Raw genomic sequence first — 24,114 nt, 5'->3', positions numbered from 1 at the left:
TCCTCTCTAAATAGACTGTCATTAGTGTTTTTGATCATAGCCATTCTGACAGGTGTAAGGTGGTATCTCAGAATCATTTTGATTTGCATTTCTCTGATGACTAAGGATGTTGAGCATTTCTTTAAATGTCATTCAGCCATTTGAGATTCTTCTTTTGAGAATTCTCTGTTTAGCTCTTTAGCCCACTTTTTAATTAGATTGTTCAGTATTTTGATGTCTAGTTTCTTGAGTCCCGCACACACACACACACACCCGTTTTTCGAGACAGGGTTTCTCTGTGTAGCTTTGCGCCTTTCCTGGAACTCATGTTGTAGCCCAGGCTGGCCTTGAACTCATAGAGATCAGCCTGGCTCTGCCTCTCAAGTGCTGGGATTAAAGGCGTGCGCCACCACCGGCCTCTTGAGTTCTTTATATACTTTGGAGATCAGTCCTCTGTCAGATGTGGGGTTCGTGAACGTCTTTTCCCATTCTGTATGCTGTCTTTTTGTCTTATTGACCATGTCTTTTGCTCTACAAAAGCTTCTCGGTTTCAAGAGGTCCCATTTATTAATTGTTCTCAGTGTCTGTGCTACTGCATATTAACCAACTTTTTAACAATAAAACAAAAATTATCAAACAAATAATATTTATAATCAACATTACGTAAATCCCATCTGCATTAATTACCCTCTCATTTAATTGTTCCATTTTCAGACCGTCAATTGTATTATCAAATAGAGACCAATTTCTCTCCATGGTAAAAATGTTCCCCCCACACACACAGGGTTTCTCTGTGTAGCCTTGCACCTTTCCTGGAACTCTCTCTGTAGCCCAGGCTGGCCTGAACTCACAGAGATCTGCCTGACTCTACCTCCCGAGTGCTGGGAGTTTCCCATTTTTTTTTTTAATGTGGGGAAAAAATTCTCTTTTAATTAATTTCTCCCTCTAAGAAATCCCAATTGTCTCACCAAATCTGCTGACAATGATGATTCAGATGTGAGGCTGACGGCTTCTATGTAGAACAGTAGAAGCCCGAGTGGGTTTCAAGGCAGCTACCTAGTGTGGTAGCAGCCTGAGATGGGGATCCAGGGAGAGCCCTCAACCCATCAGGAGAGAAGAAGCCAGAGCCAATCGTCTGCCGGAGGGAACACAAGAAAGTGGCTAACTCCTGTGGTTTTTGGAGCTTGCTGCAGAGAGGCTGCAACAAAAACTTAGCCAGGGGATTAGGGACTCTGGCCCAAGTGCGGTGGAGACTCTGACCGTGTGCAGCTCGGTCCGAGCAGGGGCCTACAAGGCCACAGACAAATGGCTTTTTTTGTGAATTCGTGCCCCACAAGTTGGACAACAGGTGTTGTTCGAATCTTATATGGTTTTCTAATAAAAAAAAAAAAAACAGAGCCAAATACCAGGGTGAAAGCTGAAAGATCAGAGAAGCAGAACAGCCAGCCACTGGTTCTTACCTCTACGAAATCCTCAGTCCTAAAGAGAATGAGTTCCTGTTTCCTCACGCCTTATATACCTTTCTCTGCCCTGCCATATTACTTCCTGAGATTAAAGGTATGTGTGTGAGGCCGGGAGGTGGTGGCGCACGCCTTTAATCCCAGCACTCCAGAGGCAGAGCCAGGCGGATCTCTGTGAGTTCGAGGCCAGCCTGGGCTACCAAGTGAGTCCCAGGAAAGGCGCAAAAGCTACACAGAGAAACCATGTCTTGAAGAAAAAAAAAAAGGCGTGTGTGCTTCCCAAGCAAAGGCATGAGATCTCAAGTGCTGGGATTAAAGGTATGTGCCACCACTGCCCGACCTCTGTGTCTAATCTAGTGGCTGGCTCTGTCCTCTGATCCTCAGGCAGGTTTATTCCGGTACACAGTATCTCACCACACACCGCCTTCTGTGACTCCAGTCCTGGGGAATCTGACACACACTTCTGGCCCTTGAAGGCACTACTCAAACGTGAGCACTGACATACATTTAATTAAAGCACTGAAACATACCAAATAAAATAAATAAAACTGGCTGAGCAGCGGTGGTTGTGGGGGGGGCGGCGCTTGCGGCGGCGGGTACACGCCTTTAATAAGTCAGAAGTTTGAGGCCAACATAGGTTACACAACACCCTGTTTAAAAACCCAAGTTCGGGGAACACTGGAGAGAGGGGTCAGTGGTTATGGGCTCTTGTTTCTTTTGCTCAATTTCAGCATCCATGTGATGGCTCACAACCATCCATAACTCCAGTTCCAGTAAATCCAGCACTCTGACACCCTCTTCTGAACGCTACCTTTTTCTAACCTCCATGGGCATCGGGCATGCACAAAGTACATACATTATACAGATGGGCAAAACACTCACACACATGAAAAACAAAAAAAATTTAGGACTGGAGAGATGGCTCAACAGTTAAGAGCACTGGTTACTCTTCCAGAGGTCCTGAGTTCAATTCTCAGCAACCACATGATGGCTCACAACCATCTGTAATGAGGTCTGGTGCCCTCTTCTGTCCTGCGGGCATACGTGCAAGCAGAACACTGGATACATAATAAACAATAGATAAATCTTTTTAAAACAAACTTAAAGGAAGGGAAGGAGGAGTGGGGTGAGAAAGGGGAAGACAAGAGAGGAGAGGAGAGAAAGGAAGCAGGGCAGGAAGGAAGAAACAAAAGACCTGTGCTGGGAAGTGACAGTCTCTTCTCTAACCCTGTCAGGTAAACAGGGTGGCTTCAGGATAGTGATGTGGGATTTTATGGTGAGTGACTCCATTTTGATGCTTTTTCTGATCTGTTAGTCTTAGCCTCCAACCTGACCTCCTGTGTTGTTTATTAATCTGGAGTCCCTGACACCAGAGCTGCCCACTGTCTGGCCTCTACAGGCACTTTGTGTCTCTTGTGAAATTCAGAGTGAGCTCAGGAGAGCAATCAAGATGTCCTTGTGGGAGATGGTAATGAGCTAGTTATGATGCATATTTGTGATAAGAAAAATCAAGTGAAAATCTCACTCACAGGATGGGTAACCTCCAAGAACAGTTTGTGACTACTGTAAACTGATCCAGAACACTGTGTTCCATTCCTGTCTGCTTCTCACACTAGAAAACTGACACAGAATTCCTCTAAGGTCTGAGTGACCTGGGCTGGAAGGTGGACATAGGCTCCTGGTAGCCAAGGTGAGAGCAGACCAAGAAGAGCCTGGGAACAGCGCTGGAAGGGAGAAGCAAATCTATCAGGACCCTTCCCACTGAGCTCCAGGAGCTTGCGAGTGGAGGGCCAAGAGCCCCGTGTGACCTGGTTCACACCCCCCGGCCACTGTCACAGCAGCTTTGCACCACAACCAAGGCTGTTCTCACTCACGGGGTCAAGGCTCCTCTCTTTCTCAGCATTTCTGCCCGTGGCCTGGTCCCATTGTTAAATGAGAGCCTGCTGCTGGCAACGCTCCTCTGGGATGCCTGTGCATAACCACACTGCATCCTGGACCTGCCTGCACAGAAACCTGTGCAAGGGCTGCAGAGACGCTCAGCAGTTAAGAGCACTGCCTGCTCTTCCAGAGGACCTGGGTTTCATTCCACGCACCCACATAGACGCTTACAGTTGTCATAACTCCAGGGGTTCCAACACAATCTCACATACATAAAATAAAAATAAATATTTTTTAAAAAGAAAAAAAGTTTTAGAAAAAAAGAATCAAGCGAACTAGTGCAGGTCCTGACGTGGATGAGCAGCTTATCTGCTGCGTGTGCTGAGGTCCTTCAGGGCAGAGGACTCTCCACAGTTTTGAGACACAGTGCCTCAGAGATCTGTTGGGTTTTTTGAAATAGTTATGAGGAAATGACAATTGCCACTCAGGAAAGCAACATGTTGAAGTCACTTCTAAAACAAAGCAAATACATTTAGAAATAATCCAATCGGCTTGCTTTTTAGTGGTGTTTATTCTAAGCCATAGAATGTCTGGCACCCACTCCTGCTTCTGTAAGCTGTGGTGATAAGGACTGGACTCTAAAGCCCCCATGAACAGCTAACTGGACGAAGACACAAAGCAGCTGTTTGCAGACAGGAGGACAGGAGTCACTGCCCATCACTTTGGAGCAGGGGGACAGAAGCCAGTTCTAGGTCATCAGGTCATCTGAATGGAAGCCACTTCTGGGCCTCAAGGAACAGTCTTGAGCAGGCAGATGTGCTCAGGAGATGGAGGATGGAACTTTGAGAGGCAGATGTGCTCAGGAGATGGAGGATGGAACTGTGAGAGGCAGATGTGCTCAGGAGATGGAGGATGGAGCTTTGAGAGGCAGATGTGCTCAGGAGATGGAAGATGGAACTTTGAGAGGCAAGGAAGGGTGGCAGTTGGGGCAGACTCTAAACAAAAGAGAAGAACTAGTCAGAAAGGAGCCCTAGATACCCCACAACATGTCCAGCAAATGAGGCTCTGGGCTGGGGGATATCTGGGTGGTGGGGTCTGGCATGCCCAAGGCTCTGTTTATCCCAATAACACAAAATGAAAAGCAGAAGTGCAAAAGGATGTCCACAAGTTCAAGGCCAGGCTGCTCTGTGTATAAAGTTCCAAAACCATCCAGGACTACACATGGGAACCTGTCTCAATAACCCCCCCTAAAATTATTTTTAAGGTCTGCCTGGGTACATAGAATACTAACAAAGTTTCCAGAGCTCTGCCAGGGTAGGGGATGTTCAGGCTCCTGACAATGTGAGTGATGTTCCCAGGGTAGGACAGGGTAGGGGATGTTCAGGCTCCTGACAATGTGAGTGATGTTCCCAGTGTAGGACAGGGTAGGGGATGTTCAGGCTGCAGACAGTGTGAGTGACGTTCCCAGGGAAAGCACCAGTACAGGACCCACTGCAGGAGGGTGAGGCCTCATCTGCTTCTACAGTCCTGAGGTGCCTAGAGGGGAGCTCAACTGTACCAGAATTAGCCCAGGCTTCTCTGAGAGACAGAAGGAAATTTCAGTAATGTAAGAAAAAGACTAGCCAGGTGTGGTGGTGCACACCTTTAATCCCCACTCTCAGGAGGCAGGCAGATCTCTGTGAGTTCGAGGCCAGCCTGGGCTACAGAGTGAGTTCCAGGACATCTAGGGCTACATAATGAGACCCTGTCTCCAAATAAAATAAAATAAATCTAGGCAGTGGTGGCACACACCTTTAATCCCAGCACTCCAAAGGCAAAGGCAGGCAGATCTCTGAGTTTGAGGTCAGTCTAATCTACAGAATGTGTTCCTGGACAGCCAGGGTTATACAGAGTCTCTGGGGTGGGGGCAATATATATATAAATAGGTAGATAAAAGTCAAAGCCAATATGGCCTGAGTGTAGCTCAGTGTTAGAACACTAGGGGGCTGAGGATGTTCAGTTGGTAAGAGTTTATCTGGAGTCTGTGGGTTCCATCCATCCAAGACTGCATAAATAAGTGCAGTGACACAGCTCTGTCATTCTAGTGACACAGATCTGTCATTCTAGTATGTGGGAGGCAAAGGCAAGAAAATCAAGTGTTTCAGCTACATGGATTTTGAGGCAACATGAAACCTTTAAAAAAAAAAGAGTGAGTGAGCAAGAGAGAGAGAGAGAAAGAGAGAGAGAGAGAGAAAGTGAGAGGAAGAGAGAGAGAGAGAGAAAGTGAGAGGAAGAGAGAGAGAGAGAGAAAGTGAGAGAGAGAGAAAAGCTGGTCGGTGGTGGTGCACACCTTTAATCTTAGCACTCAGAAGGCAGAGACTGGCGATCTCTGTGAATTGGAGGCCAGCCTGATTTGCATAACAAGTTCCAGGATAGACAAGGCTACAGAGAGAAGCCTTGTCTTGAAAAAAACAAAACAAAACAAAAAAGCCCTGCCTGGCACATGTAAGACAGAGCAATCTCTAGCCTCACAAAATACAGTATATTTAATGTCATGATTTGATTGAAACACTCTGCTCACTGACAGAGAGTGAAAGCCCAGGTTGAGCTCTGTTCTGTCCTCAGGAGCCCACACAGCATGGAAGTGACAACATCTATAGACCTGTATAGTCACAGTCACTCCAGAGACAGGAGGGTCATTGAACCTAGGAGTCCCAGATTAGCACAGGAAGCATGCATGTTTTGAATATATGGGTGTTCTGCCTACATTTATGTCTGAAGCCAGAAGAGAGGTAATACCCTCTGAGACTAGAGTCACAGACAGTTGTGAGCTGCCATGAGGGTGCAGAGGATAGAACTTGAGTCCTCTGGAAGAGCATCCAGTTCTCTTAACTACTCTTAACTACATCTCTCCAGCCCCATCTCTTTTTTTCATTCATTCATTCATTCATTCATTCATTCATTCATGGCTTTTCAAGACAGGGTTTCTCTGTGTAATAGCTCTGGCTCTCCTGGAACTCACTTTGTAGACCAAGCTGGCCTCAGACTCACAGAGATCCACCTGCCTCTGCCTCCCAAGTGCTATCACTGCCTGGCTTTCTTTTCATTTTTAAGACAGGATCTAATATAGCTCAGGGTGACCTTGCATTCATTATGAATGACCTTGAACTCATCTTCCTGCCTCTATATACAAGGTGCTGAGATTACAGGAGTACATCACCACACCCCTGAGACTCCTGCTTCTCTCTTTGGAAAAAAAAAATGTCTAAAGACAGATTTAAAAAGCCAAGAATCCAGTAATGGGAAAATAACTCATCACCTAACACAACTGGGTTAGGTTAATTTTTCTATGAGAGGATTAAGGCAAAGTAGGTGTCCCAACAAGGGTTGTTTTCAGATGAAAACGTCTGTGTGGCGGGACACAGCAGCCTTAGGTGTGCTTCTAAAATAAAGGAGCACAGTGTGCACATGGTGTGTCTACATACATGAGGACAAAACACACATAAAACTCTAGAGGGGGAGAAAAGGAGCACAGAAGCAATAGCCCGAGAAACGGAGGAAACAGGGCTCCCTGCTGGTGAATCGGGGAGCAGGTATACAGAAATAACAGGGCACTGTTGGGGTTCAGTCCTGCGCTTGGCTGGGCAGACCAGGCTAGATGTCAGCATGGAATGGCTGAGACCATTGTCCCTGTCCAATTTAAAGCCACGCTGTTTACCTCACCTTCCAGACCTAAGGAGACAATGGCCACTTTCACTTGGCAAGATAACAGAGTTCTCTCTGCCTGATCCTTTCACAAAATAGCCTACCCAAAGCTAACTGGTGTTACCTAATCTGTTACTTTCCTATTGTCCAGCTGCCAGGTCCAACCTTACAAAGAAAGTGATTTTAGTTAGTTAATTTTGAGTGCTGAGAGTGTTGAGCCCAGGGTCTCCGCCCCCCTCCCCCAGACAGGGTTCTCTGTGTAGCTTTGCGCCTTTCCTGGATCTCACTCTGTAGCCCAGGCTGGCCTTGAACCTTGAACTCACAGAGATCATCCACCTGGCTCTGCCTCCCGAGTGCTGGGATTAAAGGCATGTGCCGCCACTGCCGCCACCCTGCCTGAGCCCAGGGTCTTGTACATGATAGGCAAATACTACTACTGAGCTACATCCCCAGCAAGGAAAGTAATTTTGAAATAACCTTTTTAGCTGAGCCTTGCAGCAAAGGCCTGTATTTCCAGCTTGGGCAGCAATCTTCCTGTCTTGGCCTCCAAAGTGCTGTAGCATAAACAGACGTGAGCCACCATGCCCAGCTACAAATTAAGTGGCTTTATCTCCAGGGGCCATACTTTAATATTTTCTTTCCTTCTTTTTCTTTTTTAGTTTTTTCGAGGCAGCATTTCTCTGTGTTGTCCTGGCTGTCCTAGAACTAGCTCTGTAGACCAGACTGGCCTGGAACTCACAGGGATGCATCCTCCTGCCTCTGCCTCTCAAGTGCTGGGATTAGAGGCTTGCACCACCACCATAAAACAAAAATCAGTTTTTTAAACTGAATTTGTATTAAACATGTACACACTTCATTCTATCATCTCTAACAATATAGTACAGCAGATGATTATAGGGAGAACATTTATATTTTATGAGAAATTATGTGAGCCGGGTGGTGGTGGTGGTGGTGGTGGTGGTGGTGGTGGTGGTGGTGGTGCATGCCTTTAATCCCAGCACTCTGGAGGCAGGGGCAGGTGGATCTCTGAGTTCAAGGCTAGCCTGGTCTACAGAGCAAGTTCCAGAACAGCCAGGGTTACACAGAGAAACCCTGTCTCAGGAGAGAGAGGAAAGATAGAGAGAGAGATTGATTGATTGATTGATTGATTGATTGATTGATTGATTATATGGACTCAAGAGTCAGTGGGCTTATTCAAAACTTGCAGGCAAACACTTGGACATTCTGTATGAGAACTCAGGCATGTATCAGTGTTGGGGAGGGAGATGGCCTAGAGCTGAGCTCCTGTAGATACTAAGGCATGACTCCAGTATGATTTTAGCATCTGTGCACCAGGAAATAGGGACAAAGACCAAAGTACTTACTAATCATAAATCACGATGCCACAAGATGTGTGGGTGAGTTTGTGTGCTGCAGCCATACTGACCCCAGTGTTTGGCACAGGATCCTACATGCATTTGCCTGTAAAGCTTACCAAGAGGCCAAAGGTAGAATTTTCTCAATTGAATTGAATGTATTAATGAATGCATGGAAGCAAGGCTTTTGTAAAACACATGAATAATCTCTAACAAGACGTCCCAAAGCCTCTCTACCGCATTTGGTATTGAGGACCCAGGTCTCAGCTACCTTTCTGATGGAGGTGATATTCAAACACACCAGCATCCAAGAAAATACTTAAGGTCCATGAACATACATGTGCTTTCCTCCCAGGCCCACAGGCAGGGAAGTAACTGAGGTGGAAGCCATAGGGGGCTGGGCAGGAGCTGGAATGCCATTCACAGGCAGAGGTTTGTGTCACAGTGACCCTGTACCCAATTGTCACACTCTAGCCAGCACTGAGTGAATCAGATGAAAGGTGAGGATCTTTTCAACTCAAACACTCACCCCTGTCCAATCATATTGCCTCTTTCTTTTCTTTTAATTTGATTTTGATTTAATTTATAATTCTCCTGCATCTCCGCCTCTCAGGTATTGAAATTACAGTGTGAGCCACCAAACCCAGCCTCTTTTTGTTTTTAGGTTAAGCATTTTCTTTCTTTCTTTCTTTCTTTCTCTCTCTCTCTCTCTCTCTCTCTCTCTCTCTCTCTCTCTCTCTCTCTCTTTTTGTGGGTGGGGGGTGAGGGGGTGGGGGTAGGAGGTCATTGTTTGCCTGGCTGCCCTGGAACTCAATAGACTTAGCTGGCCTGAAACTCACATAAATCTTCCTGCCTCTGACTCCAATGCTGGGATTAAAGGCGTGCACCACCACACTAGGCTTACCTTAAACATTTTCCTGATGGCTTAGATAAAAAAAAAAAAAAAAAAAAAAAAAAAAAAAAAAAAAAAAAAAAAAAGTCACAAATGTTCATTTTTTTTTAAACATGTCAGTTGATGGTACTGCACACTTTTTTTTTTTGACAAACACTTGAATTGATTTTAATAGGTATTGTATTGTTCCAATTTTCCAATTCTCCTATTCTTGTATTTTTTTAATCTTTCTTTAAATTTTTTTAAAATTTTATAATTAATTTTACATATCAGCCACAGATTCCCCTGTCCTTCCTCCTCCCACCCCCCAGCCTTCCTCCCCAATCTGTCCCCCATTCCCACTTCCTCCAAGGCAAGGTTTCCCCTGGGTAGTCAGCCCAGCCTGGTAAATTCAGTTGAGGCAGGTCCAGTCCCCTCCTCCCTACACCAAGGCTGTGCAAAGTATCTCAGCATAGGCCTTAGGTTCCAAAAAGCCAGCTCATGCACCAAGGACAGGTCCTGGTCCCACTGTTTGGGGGCTTCCTAAACAGTTCAAGCTAATCAACTGTCTCACTTATTCAGAGGGCCTAGTCCAGTTCCATGGGGGCTCCTCGGCTTTTTTTTTTTTTTAATGCCAAATGCCATTTATTGAAGGAGGGAGGAGGTCTTAAATAGAGGCTTGCAGCACAATGGGAGAACCGGTATTGCACACCTGTAATCCCAGCACTCGGGAGGCAGAGACAGGTGAATCTGTGAGTTTGAGGCCAGCCTGGTCTACAGAGCTAATCCAGGCCAGCCAGAGTTCATGGTGAAACTCTTTCTGAAACAAACGAACAAAAATCAACAGGGCATCATGTGTGGCACACGCTGTATTCCCATTACTCAGGGATTACATAGTGAGCCCCCATCTGAGACAACAGCCATTCAGAACTTCGTCAAGACAGCAAGTACAAGTGCTTGCCACTCTATCTGATGACCCAAACCTACAGTGACAAGAAATAGCTGACTTTCCAGGTGTGGTGGGATGGCTTTAATCCAACACAATCCTCGGAGGCAGAGGCAGGTAGACCTCTGAGTTCAAGGCCAGCCAGAGAGAAACACAGAGAAACCCTGTCTCGAAAAACAGAAAAAGAAAGAAATTACTCCTGAAAGTTTTTCTCTAACCTCCACATTTGTGCACTTGGAGTCACACACATATACACAAACACACAACAATAGTGTTTATATAATAATAGTGATAATAATGATGGTGATAATCTGATCATCAAAATATAGGGACTGGAGAGATGGCTCAGTGGTTAAGAGCACTTACTGTTCCTGCAGAGGACCCGGACTGGGTTCCAAGCACCCATGGGACAGCTCACAAATGCCTGCAGTTCCACTCCAGTCCCAGGATAGAGCACCCTCTGGCCCCTGCATGCATGCGGTGCACATAAACTCATGAAAATACACATTAAAATTTTTTAAATAATTAAATTTTAATTAATTAAAAACAGTAAATTCATGCTGGACGGTGGTGGCACATGCCTTTAATCCCAGCACTCGGGAGGCAGAGCCAGGTGAATCTCTGTGAGTTCGAGGCCAACCTGGTCTACAGAGCGAGATCTAGGACAGGCTCCAAAGCTACATGGAGAAACCCTGTCTTGAAAAAAAAAACCAAAACAAACAAAAAAACAATAAATTCAAACAGGGTCTGGTTTCTTATACCTGTAATTTTAGCATTTAGGAGGCTGAGACGGTAGGATTACCATTAGTTCTAGGCCAGCCTGGGCAACAGAGACACTGTCTCAAAACCAAACAATTCAGTAAATCAAGAAGGCAACTATGAAGAACCTGTCACTGCCACCTTGGTAACAGCCTGATGCCCATATCCCTCCACCTACCTACACTGGCAGGCCTACAACATAACAAAGCAAGAAAGTGGAAAAGCAGATTATAAAGAGGGAGCACATTCTGCCTGTCTCTGCTTCCCCAGCATCACCACACCCAGCAGGAAGTACTGTTTATTCCAGCATCACACGGTCCATTCCCAGGAACCCACCAAGAAAAAAGAAAAAGGCCAGGCACGGTAGCACACACCTTTAATTCCATCACTTGGGAAGCAAGACAGGTAGATCTCTGAGTTTGAGGCCAGCTTGGTCTACAAAGGGAGTTTTAGACCAGCCAGAACTACATAGGGCGACCCTGTCTCAAAACAAAAACAAACTAAAAAGGCTAGGGGAAGCTCAATGACTGAGCTCATCGTATATTGTGGAAGTCCCGTTTGTTTATTTATTTTTATCTTTAGATTATTTATGTCTAAGAGTGTTTTATCTGTATGTATATGTACCATATGTGTGTCTGGTGCCTTTGGAAGTCAGAAGAGGGCATTGGATCCCCCTGAACTGGAGTTATGGCTTTGAATCACCAATTAGGTGCTTGGAAGTGAATCCAATCTTCTGCAAAAGCAACAAGTCCTTTAGCCCTTTGGCCTTTACTTCTGCCCCGGGAGGCCCCAGTTAACCCCCAACACTACAAAACAAAGTTACCAGGCCTGGCAGCATACGTTTATAATCCTAGCACTCAAGAGGCTGAGGCAGGAGGATCACAAGTTGGAGGTCAGCTTTGGCTACATAGTGAGATCCTGTCTCAAAACAGGCAAACAAACAAACAAACAAACAAACAAACAAACAAAAACATATTAAAGACTCATATCCAGAACATCTGAATCGACAACTTGGGGCTTTGGATAATTAGCTCAGTTGGTAGAATGCTTGCCCTAGCATGCACAAAGCCCTGGGTTCAATCCCTAGTATTACATAAAGAGAGGATGATGGCACACACCTATAATCCCTGTGCTCAGGAAGCAGAGGCAGAAGGATCTTAAGTTTGAGCCGCCCTGGGACACATGGAACTCTGGCTCAAGAAAAAGGAAAACAAAACTTAAGTATTTGAGTAAATACTTTACAAAATAGGTAAATTGCCAGGAAGTTCTAGAAAGATGCCCATTATTATATATAAATTACTCCTTAATAAAAGTGATTTAAGGGGCCTAAGAGATGGCTCACCATCACAGACAACATCAAGATAAGTCTATGTAGGAAGTGCCTCATCCTGCTAAGTGTGTTGTTTGGTGGCCTCGCAGATCCTAGCAGGATGCTTATAATTCTCATCAAGCCACTAGAGATTTCTTAATTGTTCTCCTTTGTGGCACTTAGGGACACCAAGGGAAGCCATTATTGCAGACAAGCAGGCTAGGAGCTCCAGCATCATGGGAGTAGTAGAGCCCAGGGGAGAGCGCCAGTGGAGGAGTCCAACATCGCCCCCCCCCCATTCCCCAACCCCAGGATAGCTTGAGTGAGATTCAGCTTGAAGAAACAGGAATTTAAACTTTAAAAACCAAGATATAAAGCAAGCATCAGGATTAGCTTCCTGGATTGGTGAGCAGGTATCTGGCCCTGAGGTGTGTTCCCATCCAGGCCCAGACACTACACCTGGGGCCGTGCCAGGAAAATTTTATTGCAAGGTGGTGGCAGGCCAGTTCAGCTTTGCTGTTCCTGAAGTTGTGCAGAGAGGTCTGGAGTGTTGGTGGAGCCCCTTGCTGGGCCCCTGAATAGACCTTTGCAATTTGGCTTTGGTTCTTTCTCCTGCTAAGTAGATGATGATGTCTTCCTTCCCTTTCTCCTCTTCCAATCTATACACTCCTTTCCCTTTTCTTAAAGGGTTGGCTGGGCCTCCTAGCACCATGGTAACAGGAGTGGTGACAGTAGTTGTGTTGTGTCCTTCCCAAATTGAAGGGGATTAGGCTAAAGTTTCTAAATGTGATGATTGCTGTGTGCTTCTCAATGGGACCTTTATCAAGCTAAGCATTTCTCCAGCCAGGGCTGGAGTACAGTGCTGGAGTGTGTGCTTAGCATGCACAAAGCCTGAGTTCTATCCCCAGAACTATAAAAAGGTACTTTATATATCCCTGATTTATAGAGATATGTCGTCACAGACAGGCCTTAAACCTTGCCCAGCACTTTATCTACATGAAAGTGAATGTGGGGAAGCTGCTGCAGACCTGGGGTGAGGCCGCCCCGCGGTGCAGACCTGGGGTGAGGCCGCCCCGCGGTGCAGACCTGGGGTGAGGCCTTCCCCGCAGTGCAGACCTGGGGTGAGGCCTTCCCCGCAGTGCAGACCTGGGGTGAGGCTGCCTCGCAGTGCAGACCTGGGGTGAGGCCGCCTCGCAGTGCAGACCTGGGATGAGGCCTTCCTTGCAGTGCAGACCTGGGGTGAGGCCGCCTTGCAGTGCAGACCTGGGGTGAGGCCGCCTCGCAGTGCAGACCTGGGGTGAGGCCGCCTCGCAGTGCAGACCTGGGGTGAGGCCTTCCTCGCAGTGCAGACCTGGGGTGAGGCCCTTGCGCTTGCAGTGCAGACCTGGGGATGAGGCCTTGCCCCTCGCCGAGTGCAGACCTGGGGTGAGGCCTTGCCTTCGCAGTGCAGACCTGGGGTGAGGCCTTCCTCGCAGTGCAGACCTGGGGATGAGGCCTTCCTCGCAGTGCAGACCTGGGGTGAGGCCTTCCTTCCTCGCAGTGCAGACCTGGGGTGAGGCCTTCCTCGCAGTGCAGACCTGGGGTGAGGCCTTCCTCGCAGTGCAGACCTGGGGTGAGGCCTTCCTTCCTTGCAGTGCAGACCTGGGGTGAGGCCTTCCTTCCTCGCAGTGCAGACCTGGGGTGAGGCCTTCCTTCCTCGCAGTGCAGACCTGGGGTGAGGCCTTCCTCGCAGTGCAGACCTGGGGTGAGGCCCCGCAGTGCAGACCTGGGGTGAGGCCTTCCTCGCAGTGCAGACCTGGGGTGAGGCCTTCCTCGCAGTGCAGACCTGGGGTGAGGCCTTCCTCGCAGTGCAGACCTGGGGTGAGGCCTTCCTCGCAGTGCAGGCCTGGGGTGAGGCCTTCCTCGCAGTGCAGACCTGGGGTGAGGCCTTCCTCGCAGTGCAGACCTGGGTGAGGCCGCCTCGCAGTGCAGACCTGGGGTGAGGCCGCCTCGCAGTGCAGACCTGGGGTGAGGCCTTCCTTCCTCGCAGTGCAGACCTGGGGTGAGGCCTTCCTCGCAGTGCGAGTGCAGACCTGGGGTGAGGCCTTCCTCGCAGTGCAGACCTGGGGTGAGGCCTTCCTCGCAGTGCAGACCTGGGGTGAGGCCTGCCTTGCAGTGCAGACCTGGGGTGAGGCCTTCCTCGCAGTGCAGACCTGGGGTGAGGCCTTCCTCGCAGTGCAGACCTGGGGTGAGGCCTTCCTTCCTCGCAGTGCAGACCTGGGGTGAGGCCTTCCTTCCTCGCAGTGCAGACCTGGGGTGAGGCCTTCCTTCCTTGCAGTGCAGACCTGGGGTGAGGCCGCCCCGCAGTGCAGACCTGGGGTGAGGCCGCCTCGCAGTGCAGACCTGGGGTGAGGCCGCCTTGCAGTGCAGCCATGAACTTGACTTTGCAGTGATGTGCTCTTTTAGTACTGATGATTTTTTTTTTTTTGCCTGTATTTGTTTTATGGTTTTAAGGCAGGGTCTCATACACCCCAAGATGGTCTTGAGCTTGCTTTGTAGCCAAGGATGACCTTGAATTTCTGAATCTCTTGTTTTTTTGTTTTGTTTTGTCTTTTTGTTTTTCCTATATATAATTGTACTGGTTCTATTTATTTATTTTTATTGTGGTGGTGGTGGTGGTGGTGGTAGAGGTGTGTGTATGTATGTGTTGTCTGGGGGCAGAGAGTTTGCATGCCACTCACCCATGTGGAAGTCAGAGGACAACTTAGTGGAGTCAGTTCCCTCCTTCCACCTTCCTTCATATGGGGTCTGGGGATTGAACTCGGGTTGGAGGCTGGTACAGCAAGCCCTTCTACCTATTGAGCCGTTTCTCAGCCCTCCCTCTGTTTTTGGATTTTTGAGATAAGACTTCACTATCTCTAACCCAGGCTGGACTTGAACTCATGACCCTACTACTTTTGCCTCCCGAGTTCTGGAGTTACAGGTATATGTCATCAGGCTATTCCAGCTCTCACTCCTTTCCATCTTACGGATAATTTGGACACGATAGGACTTGACTGTTTCCTAAAGTTTCTTCCCCTACTTCTTCTCTTTTTTTAAAGATGGGATCTCTCTGCTGGGTGGTGGAAGCCTGTGTCTTTAATCCCAGCACTCAGGAAGCAGTAGCAGGCAGATCTCCGAATTCAAGGCCAGCCTGGTCTACAGACTGAGTTCTAGGATAGCCAGGGCTACACGGAGAAACCCTGTGTTGAAAAAAACAAAACAAAAGACAGGGCCTCACCACGTAACTCGCAGAGATCCTCCTGCTTCTGCCTCTCCAGTGCGGGGATCAAAGATGTGTGCCAGCACACCTGGCCTCTCCTTGCCTTAGAAGTTCCTACAAGAGGGTTCTTCTAGGTATAGACCCTTATACAGCACCAGAATTCATTGGGCTTGGTGGTGCACATCTTTAGTTCCAGCACTCAAGAGGCAGGTGAATCTCAATGAGCTCAAGTACAGCCTGATCTACAAAGTGAGTTCCAGGACAGCCAGGACTATATAGAGAGAATTCTCCCTCCACATTTAAGAACCTGTGCTATATACCTGTAGTACCTGAAAAGTTCTGTTTACAATTCAAAACAAAGATGCAGAAGAATTTGGGTTGAGTCTGACCCCAGGTAACAATGCTGCCCTTTATCCTTACCCTTGAAAACTGTGTACCCTAGAGTCAGCAATGGTGGAGCAAGGGGTCCATGTCTCCCTCTCACTTTCTCTCTTTGCAGGGAGCACTTGCACGCACACACCAGGCACCTTCCTGTTTCCTGACTTCCTCACAGCAAGACAACAGGAGCTAGCTCTTGGGTAACTACTGCTGGGTACCCTGGCAGCAGTTTTTCAATAAAACATTCCACTCAAGCTCAGGATTAGGAAATGTGGCCTTCCTAATTAAACTTGAACTAATCAGTCTAGTAGGGTCAAAGGCCATGTTCCCTGTCAGGCCTGACACTGAGAACTGGAAGTGAGAGGTTGTTTGGGCGCTCTGAAGAAATAGGGAGAAATGGCGTTTTCTAGGCATGTTTCTTGTGGCTTGAAGACACTACCATGTACATTGTGGCACCACTGACTTTTGTCTAAAATGGAAAACCAGTAACAGGCTGATAGCACACTTCATTCTGTCACTTAAGGTATAAATAATTTGCAAAGTTCATGTCACTCTGTAACCAGAGCTGAATACAGGGCCCTTCATATGAACAGGGATAGTGGAGCTACCTATAGTGGGATGCCACCTCCCAGCAGTGTCCTCGATAGTGACCAGAGAGGCCCTTTTAACCAGCCAGCATGGCTTGCCTGTGCTCTCCAAATGCCACAGTCAAGGAATCTGACCTGGCCCCGGGGACAGTGGCCTCTGGCCTTAAGCATGGAGAACGTGAGCCAGTGTTGTGGCACATGCCCTTAATCCCAGCACTCAGGAGGCAGAGGTAGGTGGACCTCTGTGAGTTTGAGGCCAGCCTGGTCTGCAGAGCAAGTTCCAGGACAGCCAAGACTATTATATAGAGAAACAGAAATCTTGTCTCGGAAAACCAAAACAAAAAACAAAAATAAAAACAACCCCCCCCCACACAGTCAACCAAACAAACAAACAAAAAGATGGAGAACATGGAAGCACATGTTCTAAACCATCCTAAACCAGTGTGGGCAGAACTCAAGAAGGTGTAGAAGGGAGGGTGAGACCAGGCGGGCCTGGGACAGCCGTGTATCTTCTGATGTGAGTTCCTATCCCTAAGATTGACAATGGCCCAGCCTATGGATCCGGAAGCCTCCCCTCTCCTTGCAGTGACTCAGATCTTGTAGCTGTCCTGCCTATCCTAGAAACATCATGAGCACTCTGGTGTGGAGGGAGCCACGCTGCTCCCAGAACCCTCACCTCAGTGTAGACACTGGCTCACTAATCTGTAGTACTGATCCTGCATCCCTAAGAAGCCAGACAAGCATAACATTGGACAGTGGCTACCTTCATCCAGTCCCTGAGCACCCCTCCCCCAGCTCACCAAGGCCCTTTGGCCTGGAACCTGCAAAAGCAATCCTGTCCACTGATCCTGTGGACCCGAGGGGTGCTGAGCACTAGGTTGGATGAAGCTGGTCTCTTCAAGAAGCCATGACTGCTCATCTCCCTGAGGTTCTTCCCCACATTTCAGTTTTGGGAAGTAGGTCTCCTGTCCTTCATATAGTGGCATGCTGAACCTGAGAACTGAGATAAGGTAGCAAAGGCACTATGTGAACTGTGTGGCTCCCACCAGGCACCGGAGCACTGCCTGTGCCTCTGGCCCTGGCCCTCAGACCCACTGCCTGGGTGACTGTGCCCGCCTTGCATGCACCACAGGCATGTATTCCCTCTGCCTCTCCTTCCTGGGGGGACAGAAATCAGCTCACGGGGTCCAAAGGGCCAGTGGCCATAACTCCAGAGAATGATTTCGGAGGAGGCCTTTGACCTGGCCAGTCGCCCATAATGTCTTGAGCAAGCTGGGCACCCTGTGTCAGCGTGGCCAGCACAGCCTCTCCCCATAAGGCCACACTGGTAGATGAGGGGAGCATTGCCTCATTCAGCTGTCCTGGGCCAGGAAAGCAGAAAACAGCTAAGGTACAGCATGGAGATGCCACAACCCTGAGGTGCCACAGCGAGGTGAGATGCAGCTAGTGAGGCGCTTGCTGCCCACAGTGTAGCCATCATTGAGGGCCTAACTGTCCCTCACCAGTCTTGGCCTGCTCGACATAACCTAGGATGCTCAGAAGCCTGCCTGAAGTCCCAAGTTGGTAGGTAGACCCTGCAGAAGTTCCTCTGTCATTTTATCTAGAAGCCAGCCAAACGCAAGTTGGCCATCCCCAGAGAATATCTGATAGAGCTACACACCATCTGAACACACACAGGATTCCACATGGGGGGCATAAGGGACAGTGAGGGTCTGAAGCAGGTGCAGAGCTTCCCAGACAACGTAAGACATCTGCTATGCTCTTGGGCCTCCCCTGCCCTCTATCTCACTTTTCGCCTACACTATTGTGTTTTCCCAAGAATGCATCCAGAGGACAGTACAGCTCCTCCTGCAGCAATCCCCCTTGTCCTTAGCCCTGTCTCCCCGACCCCTGATGGAGACGGTTAGAATCAGGCCAGGCAGTTGCACAGGCGAGCACTTGTTGGGCACAGCCATGCTCTGTATGTGCTCCTTCTACAGATGCTGTGGGCAGCACAGCAGGAGGCAGGCCCAGTGTCCACACCTGGCAAAGGAACTTAAGAGGGATGGTGGGGCCAAACCCCCCAGGGTTCCCTCTCTTGAACCCTGTGCCACTAACAGGTTCTTGCTCCTCTGCTGTTGCGTAGCTCAAGGGGACATGGTATCCAGCAGTGCTGTGAATGGAGCCAAGCTGCTAGACATGCAGCTTTGGGTTCCCCAAGGTGATGGTGAGGAGTCAACATTGGGGGGGGGTTGGTAGCATCTGACTACCCAAGGTTAGAGGCTCCTCTAGAAGAAGGCATGAGGCAGGGGGCTTGGTGCAGGAATGGAAATGCTGAGCCATCACAGCATGTGTACGTGAGAGCTGGGGAAGCAAGTTTGTGTTCACCGTGCAGGCCAAATTGAAGGCTTGGACTCCACCTTGGAGGTGGTAGGGAGCCTCAGAGAGTTTGAAGGGCCAGAAAGTGTAATACGACCTAATTGATAAACATGATGGAAAAAGGAGCTCATGTTGAACCCAAAAGGAAAGCTGAGGTGCACACAGGTCCCATGGGGACAGAAGAGGTCTCAGTGAAGGTTGGTTAACGCCTAAAGACAGGAGTGGCTGGAGCATCCAAGCCTAAGATGAACTGGAAAGGTCTTGTCAGCTGTGCCCAGGACCACACTTGGACTGAGTCCTGAGCTGCAGCCAGGGCCTAGGGCAAGCCCTCCCCAGCCCCAAGACAAGTTCTGGAGACCTGACTGAGTCCAGTCCTTTGGAAAGCCACATGAGGGCAGCCATAGAGCTGGTAGGTCACATGATATCCTGGAGCCAAGCAGCTGGGATAGTAGCTTTGAAGGTGGCTCCTGGGGCTAGGAATCTCAGTGGCAAGAAAGCTGAGGCTCAGAAAGTATTACCCCTTGGTAGTCAGACATTTTAGTGCCCCCAGTGCAGGTAGGAGTCCATCTCCACTCCAGACACAGTAGCTGTCCTCCCCAGACTCCAGGGTCAAAGGTTCAGTGAGGACATGCCATGGTGCTGCAGTAACGCCACACGCGGATCCATAACGTTCCAACACCTCTCCCTCAATTAAGAGCCACAAGTGCTGGGCAGAGACAGATCAAACAAGAGGCCGATGTGCAGGGGACTTTGCCTGGCAATGTGAGAGACAGCTATGCATCCAGAGTTCTCTTCCTAGTGCCTACTCAAACGCCCAGGTGAAAAAGGTAGAATCCCAGAGAGGCAGAGGAGGTTTTACAGGCAAGTTACTGGTCAGCACAGGTGGAACCAAACCTATGGTCCCAGGGACTAGGGCCCCAGACAGGCTTGGCATACCCAGTGCCATGCCGTCCAGCTAGAGTAGCAGGCTGGGCCCTCAGCTCCAAGGCCCAGGAGTTGGGCCAGATACCTTCTCCCCTCCCACAGGAGGACTCTCAAAAGAAAGGCTACAGCAGAAACCAAAGGCCACAAAGCAGTCTCCTGTTCCTCCTCTAACCAGACCCTCCGGCTCTGGGTCTGCCTCACTCTCAGTGCCAGCCAGCAGCTGTCTTGTCTGACTCTGGCCTGACAACAGCTCCACTGTGACCACCGACCGGTTAGACTGGGCTCCTTGGCCTCTGCCCCTGCCTGTTTCAGATGGGCAGCAAGGGGATCTAGCATGAAGCCCTTCCTGTGATTTCTGCCCCTCCATGAGGCCTTCTGGGAGATTGAGAAGGAGAGGGCCCCACCAAGTGACATGGTAGCTAGTGACTGGAAGAGAGATGGGGTGGGAACATCTGTGTAGAGAGGAGGGGTCGTCTGGGTTTGGGGAACCAGATACAGCCAGCAGGAGTGCTTAGCATCCCAGAAGGCTCCTGAGTCAGATAGCAGAGCCTGGTCCAGCAGGAGCTAGAACAGAAATGACCCTAATTAGGTTGCTGGTTCTTGGTGTTTCAAAAAGTTTCCTCAAGCTGGGTGGTGGTGCACACCTTTAATCCCAGCACTCAGGAGGCAGAGGGAGGTGGATCTCTGTGAGTCTGAGCCAGCCTGGTCTACAGAGTGAGTTCCAGGACAGCCAAGGCTACACAAAGAAACCCTGCCTCAAAACAAACAAAAGAGTTTCGTCAGAAAGCTGGACATAGTATAGTTATACTCTAGCCCTCACAAGGCTGAAGCAGGATTGATGTGAGTTTAAGGCCAGCCTGGGTTACAAAGCAAGACCCTAACTTGAAGAAACAGATCCAAAGAAAAAGACACACACACACACCATATCAAAACAGAAATGAATGCAGGATGGGAAGCAGAGTGGAAGGCGGCTCATCTGCCTGTCACTTCCCTGGAGCCCATGCAAGTACTCAGGCTCCATGCCCCACTGCACAGTGGAGTCAGCTGGGTGCCGTGTGGCTGACTCCTACCCTACTCAGTGCTCATTCTGGTCCATGTCAGGTCCATGGGAGTCACAGAGAGGTGGACTCAACAATGCTGGACAGACCCTGCATATCACCTCCCAGCCTGCCTCATGCTTATAAAATGGCTGACTTAAGGTTGACAAGCAGGTGGGATTAGGTCTCCAAGCCTCTAGATTCTGTTATAAAGTGTGGAGTGCATGGTGTTGCATGCTTTTAATCCCTGCACTTGGGAGGCAGAGGCAGGTGGATCCCCATTTCTAGGCCAGGAAGTTTATATATTGAGTTCCAGGTAAACCAGAGCTACATAGTGAGATCCCGCCTAAAAAGAAAAAAGTATAAAAATGCAAAAACCCCAGCTCCAAGTAAACCAGAAGTTTCCTGTCTGCTGGGCCAGGCTGCCAGAGAGAGAAGACAGGTCTTTAGGGAGGTGAAATAATGCCTTACAAAAGAAATGCATTTTTTTGTGTCAAAGACTCAAAAGACAGAAAAGCTTAAAAGATACAGATGGTCACCTACAAAGGCTAGATGTGGCCTGCCCATTAAGTCTGCTAGCAGCAGCAAGAAAATGTTCACCTGTACCATGGCTCAGGTGGACACTGGCAGGTGTTCAAGCTTGTGCCTGTGTGCAGTGCGGCTCCCAGGCCCTTGTCCTGTCTCTGTCAGGAATGCTAAGTGGTTGGAAGTGTTGAGGAACGCCACCTATATACTCAGGCCCTGAGGACCAGACAACTGACTCTCAGTGGGGACTCGCAATGGGGTGGTCTGGCATGAATGGGAGGTGGGGCGACCCGCCCCCATCCCCTTAGGAAGTGGTCACAGCAGGTCAGGATGTTTTTCTTTTGTTTCTGTGTGCCGGGGGAGAGGGAGGCCCAGGATCAGAATATATGGAGCCCATGCCCACAAAGACCTCTTGCACTGCGCCCCAGTCAGGATCCAACACAACCTGCTGCCATTAGCTTGGGCGGGGTCATTATGGGAGGCCTGCTGGCCTGTATGGGCTCCTGCAAAGGAAAACGGCAAAGTCCTCACAGGTTGTTGATGGTGGCACGACCGTGCTCCTAACCTACACTCTCCTGCTTTTCGCCTGTAGAGCGCCCGGCACCTCCAGGAGCCAGCCGCCTCCAAAAGGCTAACCAGAGCCCTGTCACCATGCAGGGCAGCTTTGCTGTCACAGGGCTGAAGATGGAAGCTCAGCCGAAAGCCACACCCCCCAGAGCCAGCAAGTCTCACCCGGCTAAACCCACAAACCGCCGACCGCAGCGGCACCCCAGGATCCGCAACTACAACCTCAAGGACTGAGTCTCAGCCTTCTGCAGGGGACCCAGGAGGGCCTCCACCTTGGTGCTTGGGGCCCGTGCTGGTACAAGTTGGGTGTGAGTGTACACATGGCGTACAGGTGGGCTGTGAGCACAGGGCAGGCTCCCAAACGATGGCCTTCCCGATGCCACCACCATTAAAGCCCGCCTCCATCTGCTTGGCCTGCAAAGTTGTCTATCTTGTCCTACTTGCCACCCGCCTATATCACTACTTACAGCCACTGTTCCCTGACCATGTCACTGGCAGTGTCCTCTAGAACCTGGTGGGGAGAATAGTGGCCACCTGCAAAGCAAGTATGTCCCCAAAGAACACTGTGTGAGAGTCCTCCCAGGAGTATGTGCCTGGCTGATGCCCCATCACTCTCAAGTACCACAGGAACACAGCCATATGCCCTTCTGAAAACCTCATCATGAGACCTGCCTTGACACTGGTCAAGTCAAGCATTACGGCTTGTCTTGATTTAAGATGTCTTAGGGCCTGGTATCACTGCATGGCCATTTCCTGCCCACAGCAAACTTAAGGATGGCTGTGGCCTTGGTCTTGCTGTCCTCCAAGACTGGCACACACACAGGGCTGTGGGGTGAAGGTAGTAGCTCCCAGGTCTAGATCGCTGTGTGACCTGGACTGGTCACGTGACTTTTGGAGCTTCATTTTGCACTTGTGTAAAATACTAAGTGACTACTGGCTGGCTCGTGTGTGTACAGGTAAGACAAACACCACAGGAAAGCCCACACTCAGTAATGTGGTCTTGGGCCAGTTGAGAATCGCAGGCCTTGGTGGCAGAGATCTGCAGATCACTCATGTGTTTGTAGTAGGCTTCTCTCCAGGTGCATCTGCAGAGAGCATGGGATGTCTTCACAATAGGCCAGCTAGGTTGATGGCCCCCTGGGTGCACTGTACTTCCAGGACCAGCAGGGGCAATGGCAGGTCGTCCTGATGTGGCTTTTCCACAGACCATATGCACTTTCTTTGTTGGTTAGGCCACATGTATGTGAGATGTAGCTCTGCAACTTCCATGGGTGAAGAGGAGAGCAGAGATGTCTGACCTTAGCAGATTCTGCATTCAGCCTGCTATCCTGCGTTACAACCCCTGCTGACCACTGATGGCTGACCGGCAGCATGGCCAGTAAGAAGCACACATGGCGTATTTGAAAGCACCAGGAGGTGGGGTTGGGCAGTTCTGGCTGGCACAGGCACAAGCCTTTTGAACTCTTCTAGGGCTGGCCCTGAACCTAAAGACACCCACAGTGAACACCAAAGTGAAGACCCTTGAATAGGGACAGTGCAGGTATGGGGCCTGGGTCCTTCACTCTCCACCTCTATAGAACACACATCAGAGCAAACGATGCCGACAAGGCATGGAATGGTCCTTAAAGACTGGGGGCAGTAGTGGGAGAACTTGGGGACAAGCATGTGGGCAGAATGCACCTGTCAGCTGTAGACTGACCTTCAGGGTCCTGCTTAGCCCCCTTCCACAGACAGCCTGGGTGGACAATCAAGTTGGGAAAGCTAGAAGCCAGAGTTGACAAGCAAGGCTGAGGCTCTGGCACCCTTTTGCATCTAGGTTTTTTGAAGCACCAAGCTATAGAGAGGCAGTCAAGGACCACTCACCCCGCCCCCACCCTCAAAAAAAAAAGTCCACTGTCCCGGAAGGAGGTGTCTCTTTGGCGGCCTGGGCCTAAAGGGCAGCAGGGAAGGGAGCAACCTCTCTGGGCATTCAAGCGGCCCCTTGTGCAGTTTGTCGGTGGGTTTTGTCATCTCCCGCCCCCAAATTCGATGACCCTTTCAAAAGAGGAATTTAAAGGGAGGGAGAGGGTCCCGGAAACTAGGATCTCAGGGAGGCGCGCAGCAGCTCCTTTGTTCCCACCATGCGGGGGAGGGGTGGCATCCCGCTCGCCAGATGGCCGCGCCTGGACCGTGAGCGGACTCCCGAGACCGCGGCATGCGTCTGTCAATGTTCCTGATCCTGCTCACTGTTCCCGTCCCTGCCCGCATCCTGGTCTC

The 24,114-nt window shown here is 49.5% G+C and overlaps 1 protein-coding gene across 2 annotated transcripts in view; it reads left to right on the top strand.

Moving 5' to 3' along the window:
* The window catches only part of Ccdc57 (coiled-coil domain containing 57), a 116,372-nt gene extending 94,097 nt beyond the window's left edge, over window positions 1-22,275 (top strand). Inside the window, exon 19 of one of the 2 annotated variants that reach the window (XM_028884938.2) lies at window positions 21,884-22,275. In XM_028884938.2, the coding sequence (XP_028740771.1) occupies window positions 21,884-22,092 (209 nt within the window). In that variant the 3' untranslated portion in view covers window positions 22,093-22,275. The remainder of the gene's footprint in view (window positions 1-21,883) is intronic. The other variant, XM_037201038.1, reaches the window with a different exon arrangement.
* The last annotated feature ends 1,839 nt before the right edge of the window (window positions 22,276-24,114 follow it).

Source organism: Peromyscus leucopus, chromosome 8b, assembly GCF_004664715.2.
Source record: "Peromyscus leucopus breed LL Stock chromosome 8b, UCI_PerLeu_2.1, whole genome shotgun sequence".
NCBI classification, from domain to species: Eukaryota; Metazoa; Chordata; class Mammalia; order Rodentia; family Cricetidae; genus Peromyscus; species Peromyscus leucopus.
This window is presented reverse-complemented; position numbering and strand designations above follow the sequence as displayed.